This window comes from Aphidius gifuensis, linkage group LG4, assembly GCF_014905175.1.
Source record: "Aphidius gifuensis isolate YNYX2018 linkage group LG4, ASM1490517v1, whole genome shotgun sequence".
Taxonomy (NCBI): Eukaryota; Metazoa; Arthropoda; class Insecta; order Hymenoptera; family Braconidae; genus Aphidius; species Aphidius gifuensis.
The window spans coordinates 20,975,633-20,996,641 of record NC_057791.1 but is presented as its reverse complement, the minus strand read 5'-3'; the positions used below and the strand labels follow the sequence as shown (position 1 = coordinate 20,996,641).

The following is a 21,009-nucleotide window of genomic DNA, read 5'->3' as shown; positions in this document are numbered from 1 at the left end:
TACCATTTTGCTATTTATTTTGTTTGATAATAAATATTTGAGTAATAACTAATTAGATTAATTAATATAATTATTGACTACAGATTTTTTATAAATTCAAGTATGTATTTATTTTTTTTGTGTGCACTCAATAAACAATTGAGTTTTACTTATTTTACTCAATAAAAATATTAATTAATTGTTTGATTAAATTATAGATTTTGGAGCTGGACGTAGATTTTTACTCCTTTTTTGTGCAACATTGCTGAAAAAGTAATGAACAACTTTAACTACTATGAAATGATTATCATGAAAATTTACAAGTGTGAGTTTTATTATCCTTATATGACAAAATAATTTATTCTATTTATTAATATCAAAAATAATTTCATTTTCAGTCAGAGCAAATAGAAAAAAAAAAAAAAAAAATTTTGATAATCAAAGAATCCTTGTCTACAAAGTCACTTGATAATAATAATTGTCATCATTCAATTGAACATGTTGATGACCAATTTGATTCACCTCATGAGGTAAATAAATTAACCAATTTTCATAAAACATTTTTAATAGAAAATTTTTGCTCAATACTGTTATCAAAGTCTTTTCGCGCTTTTTTTCTATCGCCATGACACACTCCGACATTTTAAAAAATTTATGCACACATCATTGTCGCGCGAGTGTGTGTGTATATTTTTTTTTACTTTAGTTTTTTTTGTTTACGTGCTAATTTTAAATCTAAAAAAAAAACATAAGAAATAAAAAAGATCTACTAGCTAAGAGGAAAACAAAGTAGATAATTATCAAGGAAAAAATTGTCCAATCAAGAGTTTATTATTATTAAATTGTCAAATGTCGTTTGAATGTTGCGGTGATGGTCGAACGACTGGCGATACATTATTTCAGTCTCTAAAGATAATATTAACCAATTTAAATATTTACACAAATAAATTAAACATTGACATAAATACAATAATTGAAGCAACAATATTAATTGGACCATTGTTGTTATTATTATCAGGTGTATGTTTAACAACAATTTACTGCGCAATAATATTGCGACGACGTGTCTCATATGTTGGCTCAGTAAAAACAGTAGAAGACAAGCAACGAGCTTCTTCAACTCGACGAAAAAAAAAGTCCAGGTTGTCAAGCTCTGGAGCTTTTTTTTGTGACGTCGACAACACCAAGTGATTTTAAAAAAATTCATCAGTAACATCAATCAAAGGTAACATAAATATTATTTATTAAAATTATTGTTTATTAATTTTTTCCTTAACAAAAAGGAATAATTTATTTTGCTCAAATTTACTGAATCAATTTAATACTGTTGAAAAGTAAATTTATTTTTACAATATTTTATTGTGAAATTAGTCTCTCAATAACATGCTAATTACGATTGATATATATTTATTTTTTTTGATACATATTTCATCAAACGACTACTGGATAAAATTATTATTTATTCAGTTTATTGATTCGTTAAATAATTCATAATAATTAGTATTGATTTATGACAAAATTATGGTTTTTTTTTTAAATTAAAAAAATCAATAAATTTGTTATTCATGATAAAATATATGTATTGCATTTACCTATTGCATATCCAGAAATTTTTGCATTTAGGTTTATTGGCGGTATTATGTATTCGTCGAGTTGAAAAACTATGCGATTTGCATTCTAAGCAAGATAATTTGAAATAGATAGGCTAGAACGTAGGTCTGTGTTTGAAATTTGTATCAATAAATTATTCATATTATAAGGCGTTAGAAAGTCAACTACACAACATGCATTTATTTTACTAAATTTTCTTTTTATTTTTTTCTATTTAAAATACTTAAATTTTAAATTGTTGGAATTATTGCTTTAGAGTTATACAAACAGTTGAAGTAACTAATCAATATTTATAATTTTTTCATCGAAATTACACTCTCATTATTCCCTGACACGTTAAATTCAAAGATCATTTATTAAATTATATCGACAACTAGTACAAACAATTATTGTCAAATAATATTTCACACTTTTTTCTATTTATTTAATTTAATAAAATATATTTACAACTGACGCATGCTCAGTTAATATTCCCAAGTTATACGGAAATAGCTACAAGCCAGTATTTTCCACAAAAACAAAAACTAAAAAAAAAAAAAAAACTAGTCTATGATCACTATCGTCACCATCATAAAACATACTACCAAAAATCGTCAATAAAAATTCTATAGACATTTTAGAAAATTAATTTCGGCAATCACAAAAATACCAAAACAAAGTTACAAAAAAATTTATATTTATATATGCAAATTCCGGTTAAATAAAAAAAAACAACATTCGACATTTGGCATAAATATAGATTGGGGAGTTTGCGTGTTAATGGGGATGATGTTGATGACCTCAATAAAGGTCAGTGACTTGAAAAATTATTGATTTTCAAAACCTTCCATAATTATTATATTTTTCTTTTTATTATTATTTTATTTATCATGATTATATAATACTTATTCTTATGGATCGTTGTTTCTACGCGTGATGGTTGTTGACAAGTTTCATCGAGACCTGTTAAATTATTTATAAATATAAATATAAATTTGTCTGTGTGCGTGAATTTATTTAATAAATCTAGCTTAAAAAAATGCACTTGTTGTCAATCTCAGTTATGACTTTTTAATTCGAAAAAAAAAACAAAAACAAAAACGAAAAAAATAAATTAGACACTTGCTTGACGATGGATGAGTATTATCTTCTTTTAACAATAAATACGTACAATATTTTTTTTACGAGTTGAATTATATATAATAAAAATAGTATATCACCAAGATTATTATAATCATGATGATGATCATCATCCGGCATTAATAGTAACGAGCGCGAGGCCATCTTGGTGCATTGTCATTTTTCTCCCACACGATAATATTCAAACAACTTTGATGTTTTATTATTTATTAATACATTCTACATGTAATAATAAATATAATATACAATAACACACAATTGAGTAATAATTTGCTGAAATGATAAATCGATTCTTGATGTCTAAATATATTAATATGTTATTGTTGTTGGTGCTGTTGATGAATAGATAGTTATGTCGTAGTTGTTGGAATCAATAAAATATAAATTTTTATCAATTATTTTAATCATCAGTCATAATTATTAATATTTATTTTCAATTCAATCAATGATTGAAAGGTGAAATTATTATAAATACAATGTCATAGATAAAATAACACAAATAGACATGCAACAATTGTTAAGAATCATAAAATCTTGAGTGGTTTTTCACGTACTTTGGAATGAGGAAGTTGTGACTGATTGTACGTGACAACAAGATTGGAATATTAAAAGTTTAAATTATCAAGTCGAGTATATTAAACACCATCACCATCAACAACAGATATATTATAAAAATTCATAGATTTTTTTTTCTTTTTATTGGCTAAAAAATTAGTTATTAATTTTTAAATCATTCAGACAAATAATCCATCAAGTGATATACCGGTTATTATTTTAAATTTATTTATTTTTTTTCATTTGAAATAAAATTAATGTATATTTATAGCTTTTATGGTGTTTGAATGATTTTTTTTTTTTTTTTGAATGTTATTTTTTTGATCACACACGATGAGACATAAATTTTCGACTTGAATTTATCTTTGATAGATTTGCATAATACATATATGACGCACTAAGATCAGTAAAATAATAATAAAAAATTTTCTTGGAATTTAAAAGTTGAAATTTTAGTTTATCTATATTTATAACATAATTTTTTTTTATTATATTTCTAGCACGAGTAAATAATTTTTCGAATAAATTTAAATAATTTGAAAATTATTATTGAGTTTTTTTTTTTTATATTTTTTTAATTTAAAACAAAAATAACAAATAACAAAATTGATAACATCAAAAAATTATATATATTTTTCTTGATTTAATTTTTATTTTATTTATGATTTAAATGTATATATAAAAAAACAATTTAAATAATTATATTTAAATAAAAACAAAATAAATTTTTATGTATAATTATTATTTATTGAGGCTAATTTAAACATTTATCTTGACAAAGAATTATAAATATTTTTTTTATAAAAAAAAAAAACTTTCCATTCAAGAAATCTGAGATTTTAATAGTCAATTTTTTTTTTTTTTTTGAATGTTTTTATGATCAATTATTGCTGACTTTTACTTGTAAATTAAAAACATATAATTTGTGGGCTGAGTTGGGTCTGTCAATCATGAGATTGTATTTTTGACCTAGATGAACCTTCGAATTAAATATTAAACATCAGCATCACCAGCAGGTGTTTATCCTTTTTATCCATTTGTCCTTGACCTTTTAAATTGGACTTTGCAATTATTATATTTGGCATATTTTAATTATCGATTGCTCCAATAATTGACCCAAAAAATTAAATTTCATTTTGACACAATATTTTTGTTATTGTTGTGTTTGTTTTTTAATTTGATTTTTTATATTTATTTGCGAGTTGGAGAACTTGATTGAATAGGTGGCCCACAGGTCTTGGCCATGATTCTCAAATACTTTTTGAAATTTGTCTAGACAGTTGTGTTACAACGTCAGAGACAAGGTCATACGCCATTTTATTTTGTGATTTTTTTTTATATATGTGTGGTTATCTCAAATTTGCAACACATACTTTCTCATATTTATTTGAAGCTACTCTCTTTCGAAATGTTTTTTACCCTTTGTTTTGGTCATATTAAATCAGTGAGTAATTTGTCACTGCTTCAATAAAATCTGCCAAATGACCTCCAATATTATTTGACACAATGACTTTTTTTTATTTTTTTTTTCTTACTCCCTTGTAGAAGGAAAGTGTTGAATTAAAAAAAACAAACAAATTTAGATTCCGGATGTTAGTCAGACTGCGATCAGCATCAATAATATATTTACAGAAAAAAAAAAAACAAAAAAAACTAAATAAAAAGAAGAGACTGATTTTGTCCAATATATATTGAATTATTTTTTGAATTGAATATTGTTTTTTTTTTATATTATTATTGCTGATTCAAATAATTGTAAGACCAGATGAAATTTTGTTATAAATAAATTTAATGTATCTGGGTCAGTATGTCTCGATTTTCAATCAAAAAAAAAAAAAAAAGATCCAACCAATATATTCAAATGATAATGGATCGTTGTTAAAAGATAAAATATATTTTTCTTAATTTAAATTTCTATCAAAAACTTTAAGATAAACAATAATGCTAAATTGAAAAATTTAGTCAATTAAAATCAACAATTTACTATTTATTTTTAAACTGATAAAAATTACAAGTATATAAATTGAATTGCTTATTATTATTTTTTTTTTTTGATAATAAACTTCCGGTATATATTTTAAATATTATTCAAGTCACCAAGTATCAAGACATGTATATTATTTTATGAGTTTAAACGAAAGTAAAAGTGACTTTTACCTGGCTGGGTTGGTGTTCTTGCTGCTGATAGCTATAATACGAAAATACCAATGAAAGAGAGAAAGAAAAATACTGGAAAGGTGAAGGTCAAGGTTGGATAATATATATTTATATTAATTCATACTACCACTATCAAATATCAATATTATTTTTGCTATTATAAATGTCTCTTCATACAATTTTGACTTTTTAAAAACTTATTTTAATTTTTGAAAAAAAAAAACCTTGAACTTTATTTATTTTACAATTTTTTATCATTCATTTATTTAATATTCAATTATTATCATCACGTTGTTATTATTATTAACAAGTTTTTTTTTTTTTAGACATTTTTAACTGCTGATATTTTTATTTTTTATAATTTTATTATTTGGCTATAAATTAATTAATAAAAATTAGTATTAATGCTATTATTATCAAGTATTTTAAATATAAAAAAATAAAAATATATTATTGGGGTTGATGATTGAGTTATCAGGGTGAAAAATTATATCAACAATTTATTTTTATTGACACATAAATGTAACAAACAAACGAGAGATCAAAGTGTTGCATTATCATATTTTTTATCTTTAATTTTAACTTGTGTTAATGGTGAAAAATAATTTATAATAATAATACAAATTGTTGAGGGTTCGAAGTCAGCACAATGTGGGCCAGACGATAATAATAATAATAATAATTGTTAACTGTTTCCTGGTATATTTATTATATACTCATTTTTTTAATTAATAATAACATATTTTAATTGAGAGATAAAACAACATTGCAATACTTTATTTGATGATAATAATGACAACAAATGCAACTTGTATATTACACTCTTCCTATCTTTATTTATCATCCATATAATTTTTTTTTTTTTTTTCATATTCATTTATCATTATTTAATGTCTCATAATAACACATATTTTTGTGTATCAATATTTAATTTTTTTTTTTTTTTCAATTTTGAGGTAAAATTTAAACACGTGTGTTGGCACAGTGTTAAATCACCAAGTCAATGTACTTTATTTAAAATTACTTGTTTAATGTCATATCAGTAACTTATATAATTTGCAAAATATTTTTTTTTTTTTTAAATTTTTTTATATAAATCGCGAATGTAATTTTTATATTTTTTTTTTCTCAAAATATTTATTTTATTTTTTTAAATAACAATAATATTGTAAATATAAAATTTTAATATATATATTTTTTTTTATTCTTTTACAACCTTTGAGTAAATAATATAAAAAATTCAAATTACATTCACATAACGGTTTATGTCGATTATTCTTCTCGCAATGGTAGCTGACTTCTTTGACTCTCGTTCATGAATGTTAACCAATGACAAATAATCTTTTTATATATTTATTTTTATTTTTTTTGCCAGTAAATATTTTCTACAGGCGTGTGAAACTTGGTGTAACCGATGCTGTAATATAAAAATACGTGACACGTGCTCCAATACCTATGTATTATTTATTGAAAATTTTTTTTAATTTTTAAATAAATATTATACACAGACATGTGTAATTTCAATTGAAAAAAAAATTATAATAATCACAATAATTTATACCCACTTTTGTTTGAAATTTTATATTCACTACAATGAAAAATGCCCTTGGCATTAAACTACTGCATTGTAATTTAATTTTTTTTTTTTTTTCATTTTCAATATTTTTTATTCTCGAAAAAATATAATCCAAGCTGATGCATTCTAAAAAATAAATAATAATGGTATAATTTTTTAGCTGCATTTTTGTGATGAAGAATCTTTGAATAGTTTTTTATTTTTTTATTTAAAAAATTGCATCTTTAAACCGGTCCTTTTTATTTTTTCTACTGTTGATGCACCGGTTTGGTCCAACGAAATTGTTATCTCTTTTTTTTCATTTTTTTCCAGTCTATCTATATTTTTATTTTTCATTTTGCCTGCAGAATGCAACTCTCAATTCAAGTTGAATATCACGGAGTAAAGTAAAAAAATAAAGTAAATAAATTAAAAGTGAAATTGAAGAGAGATAAAAAAAAGAGAAAAAAATTGTTGCTCCAATTTATTGTGATATTCGTGTAACACGCTATATAAATAATTGATTTATAATTTTTTCGAAATAATTTATCAAGCATATATACTTTCACCAACAAACAACAAAATTAACCCTTTAAATCATCTTGAAGAAATTTATTCAATGTTTCTTCTTGATAAAAAAATGTAAAGAAGAAATTTAAATAATATAATTCCAAGTGAATCCAATGAATATTGGAGAAAACTTGATATATTTTTCAATTGTTAGGAAGTGCTGATTGTTGATAAAACTATTGGCTGTTCAGCTGAGACTTAATTAGATAAATAGATTGTAACTCTCTTTCATATTTGACTAAACTATACATAGTAGTTTTATAACTATTAAAGCTAAAAGTCAAGTCTCTCTAAACGCATTTCAGTTTCATTTGATGCTTGTTAAAATAAAAATAAAATTAAAAAAAAATGTGCGCGCGCGCATAAACCAAGTATTATCCCTCGTTGCACCAAGTATCGTCACTCAGTCGCGCTCGGTACGCGGAGACGCGAGCACCATTAATCATTAAAATAATCATCAATATATTATTATAATAAAAATTTTTGGTAAATGATCCATTGATCCCAAATAGCAGCACTTGAAACGACACCTAAAAAACATTATTGCTTTACTCAATTATTTTTTTTTTTAATTGTAAAATTTGCAATTGATTTAAAAATTTAATTATTAAAATCAAGCAAGCTTTTGAAATATATTCTAATAGACAGCAAGTGCATAAGTGTGTGTTGATTTATTATATTTATCTTTGATTAATTTATAATTTTTTTTTTTTCGTATTTAATATCAATACAAGATTGCAATTTATCGCGGTCGCTCTTTTTTTCTCACTCGTGTTTGTGTGTCTGTGTTTTTAACGACAAAATTTTGTGTCGTTTCCTTTTTATTTTCATACTGAAAAAAAGGGCATATCATCACGTGCGTTTATATATATTATACCAATGAAAATTTAATTTAAAAAAATATGTTTTTATTGATAAATTAATTGGGTTTTGTATTGAAATAATTAACTGATGCTGCGCACACCAGCAACACCGAAAGTCGCTTTATATTAACGAAAAAAAAGCGTGTTCTATTTTTAATATATATATTCAACACGTGCGGTAATATTCAGAGATAAATGTCCATTAAAAAATAGACAAAACACCAAGTAACATCAGGTATATATTTTTATTATACTCTATAAATTTTATAATCATAAATTCGTCGTAATTTTTAAACTTTTATTTACTTTAAATTATTAACAACACGAATTAACAAAGTCAAATGTCATGTTAGATAATATCGAAAAAAAAAAATCAATAATCCAAGATTACATATACAAAATATGGCAATTAAAAAATATTTATAAAAATTTGTAAAGGCGTAACGACATGATGTTGTATCCTCGAATATATTTTGTGGGTGTTTATATCCGTTATATTTTTTAATAATATAATTTTACTCATCTTGCATATACGAATTTAATTTAAAATATTTTTTTCAATTCGAAAGGTTTCCTTTACCTTAAATCTTCTTTATACAGTGAACCTTTTTTGGCTATTTGATATTTTTTTTTTTAAATCTTCATAGTGTGGGCGATGCGATAATATAAAAAAAAAAATCCAAAAATATATTCTACCGTTACACCTGAAATTAAACATTTTTTTTTTCATGCAAATGTCAAAATTTAAATGGTCCTATGAATATTCCGATGAATGAAAGTTTCAGATATCATTGACGTTCGTTTAAAAATAAAAAAAAAAATTCTACAGAGTATGTTTCTTAAATTTGTATAATTTATATGAACCTTTGACCCGGATTTTCGTTGTTATTTCGTACAATTAATTTTACTGTTTTGTTTTATTATTTATTTACTTAAATTATTGCAATAATTACACGTTACATAAAATTTTTAAATGATAATAAAGTCTGGTATTAATAAAGCCAAAAAAAAAAAAAATTTTATTGATATTTTTTCTGCGAAAGGTTCCCTGATATAGAAACTGACCAACCTTATATTTCTAGGATGAATTGGCGTGCCTAAAATTTTTTATTTTATTTTTTTTTCGACTTTTAAATTCAAGTTCAAGGTCTCAGATCGTCCTCTTAACCTTGGAGCCCTAACACATGCCCGGATTGCCAATTTGTTGAATCTTTTTTATTTTTTTTCAATTCCAATATCTACACACACGCACACACACATTTATAAACCTGATCCAAAATATTATTATCAAAATAACATTATGATTCAATAAGTAATTAAAGATTTATTTATATAAAATTATTCAGCTTGTTATTTTGTCTTATCAATTGAACTTTTAACCAGTCAAAACACTTTTTTTTTTTCTTTTTCTCTCCCTCAATTGATTTGAGTAATTCAATATGTAATAAACAATTTATTTATAAAAATAATAAAATTATATAATGACGAATTTAATTATTGAAATGAATTTTTTTTTACAAGTTTTACATGTGTATTTAGATAAATATTATATTGAGCATATAGTAAATGGAATAATTGAGAGTAAAAATTAAGCGCATGTCGATGAAGGTGTATAATAAATTTGAAATACGATATGCTTTTCCACTTTCTCCAGTCTGTGGCTTACTTGAGACACCAATTTAGATGTAAACTGATACCACTTTAATACCACTTGCTCTCTCAATTATTAGATATATTATTTTCATATTTATATTTATCTATTTACAATCTCAATTTATTGTTTTAAATTTTATTATAAAATTTACTTTGCATATATTAAGATGTCATAAACACCTTGTTTAAAATAAAATAATTTACGATTTATTAAATGGCACTGTATGAAATATGAAACTTTCAATGAACCGTGTAATGTAATAAATATATAATATATACAGAAATTTTTGTCGAAAAAAAATATGTTAAATTTGTTTTTCAATATTTTATATATATTTTTTGGGTCATTGAACTTGTATTTTTTTTTTTTTTTTATTAAATATAATTATCGGTATATTATGTAATCAATTGACAATATCGCAGTTTAAGATAAAAAAAAAAATTATTTTTTCATAAAATTTAATCACTTTTTTTATTTATTTAATTAATTAGGGTATTATAAAGTGTAAAAATTAATTTTATAAATGAGTACCACTGGGTGTTCCCATTTCTTTTTGAGCGGTAGATTTTTTTTTAAAATTTTTTTTTCGATCGAGACTGTTGTATGTAATGATGATGTATGATAAAAGTACCTTTTTATCCTCGATGCATAAATTTTTTTTTCATGTTTTTTGTGAATTAAAAAAAAAAGGAAAAAGAAAAAATAAATTTTCGAAATGCAGAATGATGCAGTTGTTGACAAATAGGGTGAGGAATGATTTTTTTTTTCATTAAGTTTATCGATTTATTGTCACAGCTGTAATTTTTTTTTTCGATGTAATTTTTTATTTTTTTCGCTGTGATTTTTTTCCTCATATTGCTATAATTTTTTTCCTTACATATATAAATTTTTTTTTTTTCAATCAATATTTATTTCCACTCGGAGTATTTTTCATTCAAATGGAATTTGTCTTAATATTTATATGTGAATTCTTTTGAGTTGGTCCAACCAGTTGTACGTTTATATATGGATGTTTTAAAGAATCAAAAACTGCGCAGTATAGAAAAAAAAAAAAAAATTAAATATAAATTGTATATAAGTCGTAGTACTATGTACGTTAAAGTATAATATATACATATATATATAAAATAAAATAAGACAGAGAGACAGACGAAAAATAAAAAAATTAAAAAAGCAAAACCGATCATATCGATTCATCCTTGAAAATGCGTCCGGCAGTTTTGACCAAAGGAACCATTTACGTATGCAGCACGCATGCTTATTGCTTCTACATAAAAGATGAACTTATTTATTTAATTTTTTATTATACCCACAATAATTTAGCTATACCTCCAAATTACTCAACAACGACAACGACAAACTGCTCCGATAAATTTACAAATACACATCACCTTTCTGCACACACCATCAACTTACCCATCTTCAGCTTATTATTTTATTTTTATACACACTTTTAAATATCTACTTTTACTATATACACACACCCTGCCTTAAAAAAAATTTTAAAAAAAAACAGATACGCGCGAGCTCTCTGTCGTTGTGCAAACTCTTCTTGTTCAAAAATTTTTTCCTCTTTTTTTTTCAACATTTTATTTTTCGTAAGTTTACTCTTGTTTTTTTTTTTATTTATTTTTTTTTCTACAATGATAGACGTTGGGTGTGTGTGTGTGTTTTATTATCTATATATACTCACAATCATGTGCAGAAAAAAAGAGTAGAGAGCCAAATAACTTTCAGAGGTAAACGACTTTGTATATAGCTTAGCCGCATGACGATGATCATCATCATATACACATTATACTTGTAAACGACTACTAAAAATTGCGTCTTTAAAATTATATTAAAAAAAAAAAATTTATTATTCAGTTGAATAACACTTATTTTAAATAATTTATTATTACAAGAAATATAGAGTACCCACAGCTATATTGCATGTGCATTTTTATGCATTATATAATAATGATAAAAATGATCATAATGATCAGTAGGTTGTACACCTGTTTGAGCCATAATAGATATCAGCAATATGTGGGTTATTACTATGTCATTTGTAGGATAAAAATATAAAAAAAAAAAGTGAATATATATACATCAAGAGAGATAGAAATATGCATAATATATTTTTCGATATAAAATACCGGTCTGATAAAAATATAAAACTTGTTTATAAATATATATTTATTTTAATTGACATAATAGTTTATTTAATCAACAATTATTCACTTATTAAAATTATAATATTTTATAAATAAATATATTTTTTTTTAAACGTTAAAATTTTTAAAATCATTGAAAATTTTGACGTCATTTTAATAAATATATTTAACAAATAATTATCATATTCAAATATATTTACACTGTCAATAGCTGACTTGGATTTTTAAATAAATAAATTGTCAATTCTATAAATACAAAATAAAACAGTAATTCGTTGTTGATAATTAATTAAATAAAAAAAAAACATCAAAAAAGGGTTGTTATTTAAAACTGCATATATTTATCATCATTATTTTTACCATGCAAAAAAGAAAGGGTTGAAAAAAATGCATTTCAATATATTTTCAACTGACAGTAAGTTTATGATGGAACATGTGATGCAAAATAACAATAAAAAAAAAAAATGAATAAACATAATTGTTGTATAGTGTAATACATGTAAGCATATTACATAAAGACGAGTCAAAGTAATATATAATGTATTATTATTATTATAATATATATACATAAAAATAAACAAAAGAATGCAAACGATCACATATTGCATGCACTGTGCTGATGCAGTAAGTTGGATGTGTGTTTTATTTTATTCTATATATATATGCATGTATAAAAAAGAGGTGAAAAGGGTGTGCATATAAATATATATATATATTTATTTGCAATTACTTATATGTAAATAGAGAGGAAAGAAGAGAAGAGAAGAGAAATAAGCGCATTGAAGTAGGTCAGGTCTCAATGGTTTGTAAATTGTGTGTTGGCTGGTGGTGGTTACTGTTGGCTGATATTTTTTAACTGGTCGTCATTGTAGTTTGTTGGCTTTGTCGGTTATTTGATGGTATACATATGTACATTGCGTACTACGTAATACTTGTTTTATTAGTTTTACTCATCGACCCTCTGCTTCACTCTACTTGACATATTACAATTTTTTTTTTTTTATCATCATCATATTCACTCTCGTTTTGCTCAAAGTATATAGACCAATGAACTAAATGAATTGCACAATTTTTCTTTTTTTTAAATTATTATAATCATTGTGTTTGATGTTTATTAATGTCCGACTTTTATTATTATTTTTTATTTTATATATAAATTATTATTTCAATTTGATGATATATTAGTTTGTTATTTTTATATCAAAATAAAGTCATTTTAAATTAATAATATTTAATATTTAATAAAGATACTATACTAAAAAATATTGTGGTGTTAAAATATAAATGATTACACACAATTTGCGGTATATAAAAATATAAAAGACTAATTTATTATTACATGCGTGTATTTTATAATAATTGAATAATATGTCAAAAAATAATTGCATGTAAAAAAAATTACATAAAAAAAAAACTTATCAATTGCCTAAAAGTGGCTATACACACGTGGTTTTAGAATAGATATATCTTATCTTCAAGATACATTGACCCTAAATTTTATAATAGCTCAATTATCTATTTATTTAATAAAATAAAATTATTTAAAAAAAATATAAAACATGCAAATGGTTACAAATCATGCATGAAATAGTTAAATAATGCATTTAAATTTACAAATGAAAAGGTTAAATTGTCCAACTAGAATTATTTACCAATTGAATATGATTATTATTATCATTATTATTGTTCATGTCTATTTTAGAATGTATCTATTACATGATTATTATCATGATTATTTTATTAAATTTAATTAGCGACAATGAATTTAATGATTAATTTAAACCACACAATTTCAGTGTGTTTAATTTTATTAATATTATTATTATATTTATTAATTAATATAAATAAATGAGGGAATAAAAAAAGGGATATAGAAAAAAGTTAACAAGTCTGCCTTGTCCTCAATAATTAAAAAAAAAACCAGCTAAATATCATGTAATTTATTTTTTCATGATAATTAGCTTTTTTTTATTTATATTATTTTTAAAAATATATAAATAATTGGAACAATTTTTTGTTTTAATGAAAAATAATATTCTAGACAATATAATGATCATTATAATTAGCACTTTCTATTTCAATTAGTATTTAATATAACTATATACTTGTCATGATAAATAGAAGAAAAAAAAAAAAATTTAGTAGAACACGATTTGGCATTGAGAAAGGCGTTCATGTTAAAAGTATATATGTATATATTTAAAATCAGACGAAAAAAAAAAAAATAAATACATAAATAAATATAAGGAATACTTGTATATTATAAATGTAACTTGGTGGTGTATCTAATAAGCCCCGTCAGTGGGACAGTGAAAGGCGACCTAGACCAAGTCTAGCAACTTACATGTATATTATTTATCAACACTATGAAATAAAAACTTGAAATGATTTTTATATACATATATATATTGAAAAGATAATATTCTCATTAAGACGACGACATAAGATATGTGCAATAATATTGTTTCAAGATAAAAATGATGATGATAAAATTTTCACTTTCAAAATAACTTTCAATTGTATCAAAATTATTTATTACAATGTTTGTATTTATTTGTTTTAGATTTTATCAACAATAAACTATTCAAAGAATATTTAAAATATAAAAAAACAAAATTTAAAAAATGGCTGGTGAAGATACAGTTGTTATAACAAATGGTACAGTTGATGGAATGACAATAATACCACCAGATAAAATAGATAATGGAAAAAATGGTAATGTCATTTGTAATAATAATAATGGTAAATTACCAAAAACAAAATTATTAGAAATGACAAATGGTAAAAATGAAAAATTACCATTAAATGATGAAAAATCAAGTTTTCATACTGAATTTGATGATGATATTGATGTATCATGTGGCTGGGGGCCATGTCGTCCAAAATGGTTACAATTTTTTGCTACAAAACAAGCATTTTTAGTAACATTTTGCTTAACATGGGTAAGTTAATATAAAAATCAATTTTCATTTAAATAAATTACAGTAATTATTTTAAATATAAAAATTCAAACAACAGGTACTTCAAGGTATGTACTATACATATTTTGTATCAGTGATAACAACAATTGAAAAATTATTTCAAATACAATCAAAAACAACTGGTATAATAATGTCAGCAACTGAAATTGGACAAATTGGATCATCTTTATTGCTAACATATTATGGTGGTCAAGGACATAGACCAAAATGGATTGCTTGGGGAATGGTTTTATTTGCTGTAAGCTCATTTACATGTTCATTACCTCATTTTATATTTGGTGATCAATTGATGCATCAAAATCTTATGTTATCAACAACTGTTGGTGATGATGGAATTCAAAATACAACTGATTTAGTTCCACAAAATTTATGCATGTTTTATGAACTAAATAATAATGAAACAAATGAGTAATTATTTATTTTTAATAAACCATTCATTAAATTATTAAATATTTATTAAATTATTATATATTTTTTTTTTTGTTATTTAGATTTTTAATTGGTCCAACAAAAATTAATAAAAATTCACCTGAATATTGTAATGGTGAATTTTTAGATGAACAAAAAATTCATAGTAAAATAACAGCAATTGTATTGGGTATATTTTTTGTATCACTGTTGGGTGTAGGAATGGGACAAACAGCAGTTTATACACTTGGAATTCCTTATATAGATGACAATGTTGCTTCACGAGAGAGTCCTTTGTATTTTGGTAAATCTATAAATAAAATATTTTATTTTTTTATATTTATTTATTTAAAAACAAGTTATTGTTTATTCAATTTTCTTTTTTATTTTTCTTTTAGCCATTACAATTGGTGTTAGAATTCTTGGACCGGCTCTTGGTTTTATTCTTGGATCAGTTTGTACTATGCTTTATGCTGATCTTTCAGTTGATCCACAAATTACACCAAATGATCTGAGATGGGTTGGTGCTTGGTGGTTGGGTCAGTTTATCATTATAATAAATTGAATGTCTTTTTTTTTATTCAACATATTTAAATATTTATGGTTTTTTTATTTATAATTTTTCAGGTTTAGTATTGATATCTGCTATGCTAATGCTAGTAAGCCTTGCCATGTTTTCTTTTCCAAGTCGTCTTCCATCAAGTAAATCACAGCCAAAAATTGAAGATTCAAAAAAACCTAGCTTACGTGGTGAGTCACATATTTATTTTTAATATTTTCGTTATGCAAATAAATAAGGATAAATATCACAAAACCAAGTCACTGTTGTAGTTGATTGTCATTGTGAATTATTGATACAAATAAAAGGGATAAATCTTGTTGTCATGATACTACTACTACAACAACAACATATGTTTCTTTTGACCTTGGTATACGTTGGTTGGATCGGCTTAATAATAATGTTATGTTGTGACTGACCGAGTCGCAAATTGCAAAGCAAGTTCATGGTCAAATCGTGCTGTTGCAATAAAATTTAAAAGAACAAAACAACACACAACTCTGTTGTTTTATCTTTTTATTCTTTTTTTTTGTCAGTTGTCTCTTGTATTAAACTACACCTCGGTTATTTTTATTCTATTATACCAATTGATTATTTTATTTATACATTCTGTAATATCTTGCTGGAAATATTCCAAATAGAGATTGCCAAACGATTAAAATGTTCAACTCTCTACTTTTTCTTCCTTTCGCTTTTTTTTACTGTAACAAAAAAAAAATGAAAATAAGATGGATTTATTCTCCATCTTATGTTATTTCATTTATTTATTTATTAGTAATTTAAATTGATTAAATATTTTTATATTTATTTAATTTTATAATAATTTTTTTAATAAAATATTGTATTATCTCTAGCAAATGATGATAATCGTAAAGATAAATTTTATACTAAAACAAGTTCAACCAATGGAATGAAGTATGTAGTCTTTTATCCATTCCTCTCATATCATACAATCGACTTTTATATACTTACATGAGTTTAAAAGTTCCTTTTTAGTATTGTGGTATTTTGTAAGTCTTGAGATATATACTTGAAACCACATTTTTCAATTTTCCACTTAAACACCATCAAGTACATGAAGAATGCAACCAAACAACCAACAACGTGATTATTTTTTTTTTGAAAATAATGTTTCTTATTTTATTTTGTTAATAAAATAATTCAATTTATTTACAGATTTTCCTAAAGCTGTTAAACGATTGTTGAAAAATGATATTCTCATGTTTAGAACAGCAAGTAGTGTTTTACATATTTTACCAATTGCTGGACTTTATACATTTTTGCCAAAATATTTAGAAACACAATTTCGTTTACCTGCTCATCATGCCAATATGGTTTCTGGTAATTAATTAATTATTACTCAATATTTATTGATAATTTAAATATAAATTTACTCAATATAAATACTTGATAAATTAATATAGGTGTTGGAGGAATTCTCGTGATGGGTTTTGGTATAATAATAAGTGGAATTTTCATACTTCGAATAAAACCAAATGCTCGTTTTGTTGCTGGTTGGATTGCATTTACTGCTGTTGCTTATGGAATTGGTATGGGAGTTTTAATGTTTATTGGATGTCCAATGGATGATTTTGCTGGTTTATCAACAAATTCAATTGGGTAAATACACTATAATTTTTTAATGATTAATAAATAAATAATGTTTTATAAATTTAATGTTTTTTCATTAACAGAATAGCTGGTTTTGAGCCAACATGTGAAGCAAGCTGTGATTGTGATCGTAATAAATTTAGTCCAATTTGTGGTGCTGATAAAAAAACATATTTCTCAGCTTGTCATGCAGGATGTTCAAATTTTACAATGATTGATGGAAAAATATCAACGTATCATGATTGTCAATGTATTGGATCAAATGATACAGTTACAGAATTTTTCAACACAGCAACAAATGGTTATTGTCCTCTTGAATGTAGTAACTTTTGGCTTTATATGATACTATTTTCTGTATTTGTATTTATACATTCAACAAGTGAAGTTGGTTCAATGCTGTTAATATTACGATGTGTTGATCCAAGAGATAAAGCAATGGCACTGGGTTTAATACAATTTGCAATTGGTTTATTTGGTAAATTTAATAATTATATTATTTATCCTATTTAAATTATACAAAATATTAATAATATTTTTTGTAATAATCAACAGGAAATGTACCTTGTCCAATTGTTTATGGTGCTGTGGTTGATTCAGCATGTCTTGTTTGGGAATATGCTTGTGGTGAACAAGGCGCATGTTGGCTATATGATTCAGATATATTTAGAACATTTTTCCACGGTATGTTAATTTAATTTAAAAAAAGAAAACAAAAACAAAAGTTATAATTTATTTTTACTATTATTGTACAGGTACAACTGGTGGTATTTTATTGCTTGCATTTATGGTTGATCTTGTTGTATGGTACAAGGCAGGAAGTATTAATTTTTCTGATGAACCGACAGCAGGTGAGGCAGGTTCTGTTGAAGAAATGGAAAACCTCAAGTCTCAAGAGGCTCAGGTCGTTGATAATAGCTACCTCTAAAATATTTTCACGTACGTATAACAAAAAGAAATAAAAATCTAAAATAGTTTTAAAATATATAATAATAATTTTAATATTATTATAAAAACAAAAAACCACACACGATAATATAGTAGTTTTTTTTTTTTTAAATGCAAGTGAGCTCAATTAACTACTGTACGTGACACTCATGCTTTTATATTATTATTATATTATTATTTTAGCTACAGTGGTAATTACGTAATTATATCTACTCATATATTATATTCTCATCAGTTTTAATAGTATCTATTTTATAAATAATAATTATTAAATATAAGTATTGCCACTAAGAATAATTATTCACCTCTGTGAGTATGAGAATATAAATTTTTTTATTTTTTTACTCTCAATTGATTGCAGAGAAAGTTAATTAGAAAAAAAAAAAAGTTTAAATAATTTTTCTAATAATTAAAAACAACGTGCATCAGTAACGATAAAATAATAATTTTTTTTAAAGCCTAAGATTAACGGTGCTACCGACAAAACATGTCAGTTTTGATTAAAAATTTTTAAAAAATTAAGATTTTTTTTTTTCTACGGGTACAAGAAAAGTTGTAATTAATAAAAAAAATACAACAAAACTATTAAGATATAAAAAAACGAAAATAATTGGCAAGTAACATATTGATATTTAAAAAAAAAAAAAAAAAAAATTATATCGAATAACATTTTCTATTATAATTTAGTGTGGAAAATACTAAATTACTTTCGTTCTCCTAAGTTTTGATAAAAGCCGTTTTAAAAAAAGCAGTAGCATTAACTTATGATGAATTTTTCTACTGCTCCAAATGTTATTGTTATTGTTGTTGATGTTGTTGTTCGTGTGACTATTTTTTTTTTTTCATAAATAATTATTATATATTGATAAAATTGTGATTGTTAGAGTACTGCAAGTTTTATAAAACTGCTGGCTGCTCATACGTAGTAACCATAATTAAATATTAATTATTAAAATATTATACATTTTTTTCTGCACTTGTAAATACAATAGTACAATAATATTTACCAAACTAATTTCTAAAAAAAAAAATTAAAACAGAAAAAAAAAGAATAAATACTTAACGAAAACGAAAATACTGCGGAACCAATATTTTAAAAATCAATTGATAATAATTATAGACAATTTTTTTTACATAACTTTTTTACAATTTTGAATGTTTACAATGATTTTTTTTTTTTCTCAAACAAAGTCTGACCATCATAAAACACTGCCGTAATTAAATATTAGTCACTATTATATAATTGAGCATTTAAATATTTTTATTATCATTGTTAAAATTAATGGTTCCAAAGTTTAACAATAAAAATAAATTGAACAATTTAAATGTCATTATTAAATATTAAAGAAAAAAAAAACATACAACAAATTTTATTATTATTCAAAACTCTTGAAGAGTTTATGCATCACAGAATTTCACTATAAAATATTTTAGAATATCATATGATCAATAAGTCATAATAATTAATCAACAACAACATAAGCATTGATAATATTAATAATAAATAGTGATAAATATATTAAATATTAAAAACGAGAAGGAAAAACTTCAATGCCAATTTACATGTTTCTCGAATACATATATATTTTAAGAAAAAAATAAAAACCATAATTGCTAGTCCTTAAAAAATAATATCAATTAATAAAAAAAATAAAAAGAAAATAAAAAAAAAAATACATGCACACTTATAATTAGGCAAAACTTGCATAATATTATTTTCGTAATAAGTTAAAAAAAAAATTAAAATATATTTTTCATTTCTTAATCATTTTTTTTAATTACAAAATTAAGAAATAATTAATAATATTTTTAACATGTATAAAAAATTATGTAATTCAATTTATTTTATATTATATTTTAAATAATCTATCAAATTTTAATTGAAAGAAAAAAAAGACAGTTAAAAATTCTGGCTGAGTGTTTTTTAAAAATTTTAAATAATTATTATTAAATTTTTTGTCGATACAAAAATGCATCACTAATGTACCTTCGAAAACATTGAAAAAAACAAATATACGTAAAGGAAATTATTTTTGAATTAGTGGCTAAAGGATGTTGTAAAAAAAAAAAAAAAGTATTGTTATTAAGAAAAAGGAAGAAGCATAAAAATATTGTAATTTTTATTAATTCAAGGATTGAGACTGATTCAAGAGTGTGTTAATCCTACGTATTTTATTATTATAATATTGTTTTAAATTATAATAAATACTGTACTTTGTTTATACATTTAAAAAAAAAAGAAAAAGGCCTGTGCCATAACTATATATAAAAAAAAAAAAAACATTA

General features: G+C 23.4%; 1 protein-coding gene across 3 annotated transcripts; it reads left to right on the top strand.

Moving 5' to 3' along the window:
- The first annotated feature begins 404 nt into the window (after nt 1-404).
- LOC122855608 (solute carrier organic anion transporter family member 74D) lies at nt 405-20,968 on the top strand. 3 transcript variants are annotated; one of them, XM_044157101.1, is made up of 12 exons: nt 405-509; nt 998-1,204; nt 14,783-15,161; nt 15,238-15,608; nt 15,692-15,912; nt 16,007-16,147; nt 16,236-16,358; nt 17,344-17,508; nt 17,592-17,787; nt 17,862-18,253; nt 18,331-18,459; nt 18,531-20,968. In XM_044157101.1, exons 3-12 carry the CDS (start codon nt 14,844-14,846, stop codon nt 18,701-18,703), a joined length of 2,229 nt encoding a protein of 742 aa, XP_044013036.1. In that variant the 5' UTR covers nt 405-509; nt 998-1,204; nt 14,783-14,843; the 3' UTR covers nt 18,704-20,968. The 3 variants fall into 3 exon arrangements, with proteins under 3 accessions (XP_044013036.1, XP_044013035.1, XP_044013034.1); XM_044157100.1 differs by lacking the exon at nt 405-509 and having other exon boundaries at nt 684-1,204; XM_044157099.1 differs by lacking the exons at nt 405-509; nt 998-1,204 and adding an exon at nt 7,939-8,644.
- Nucleotides 20,969-21,009: the final 41 nt, after the last annotated feature.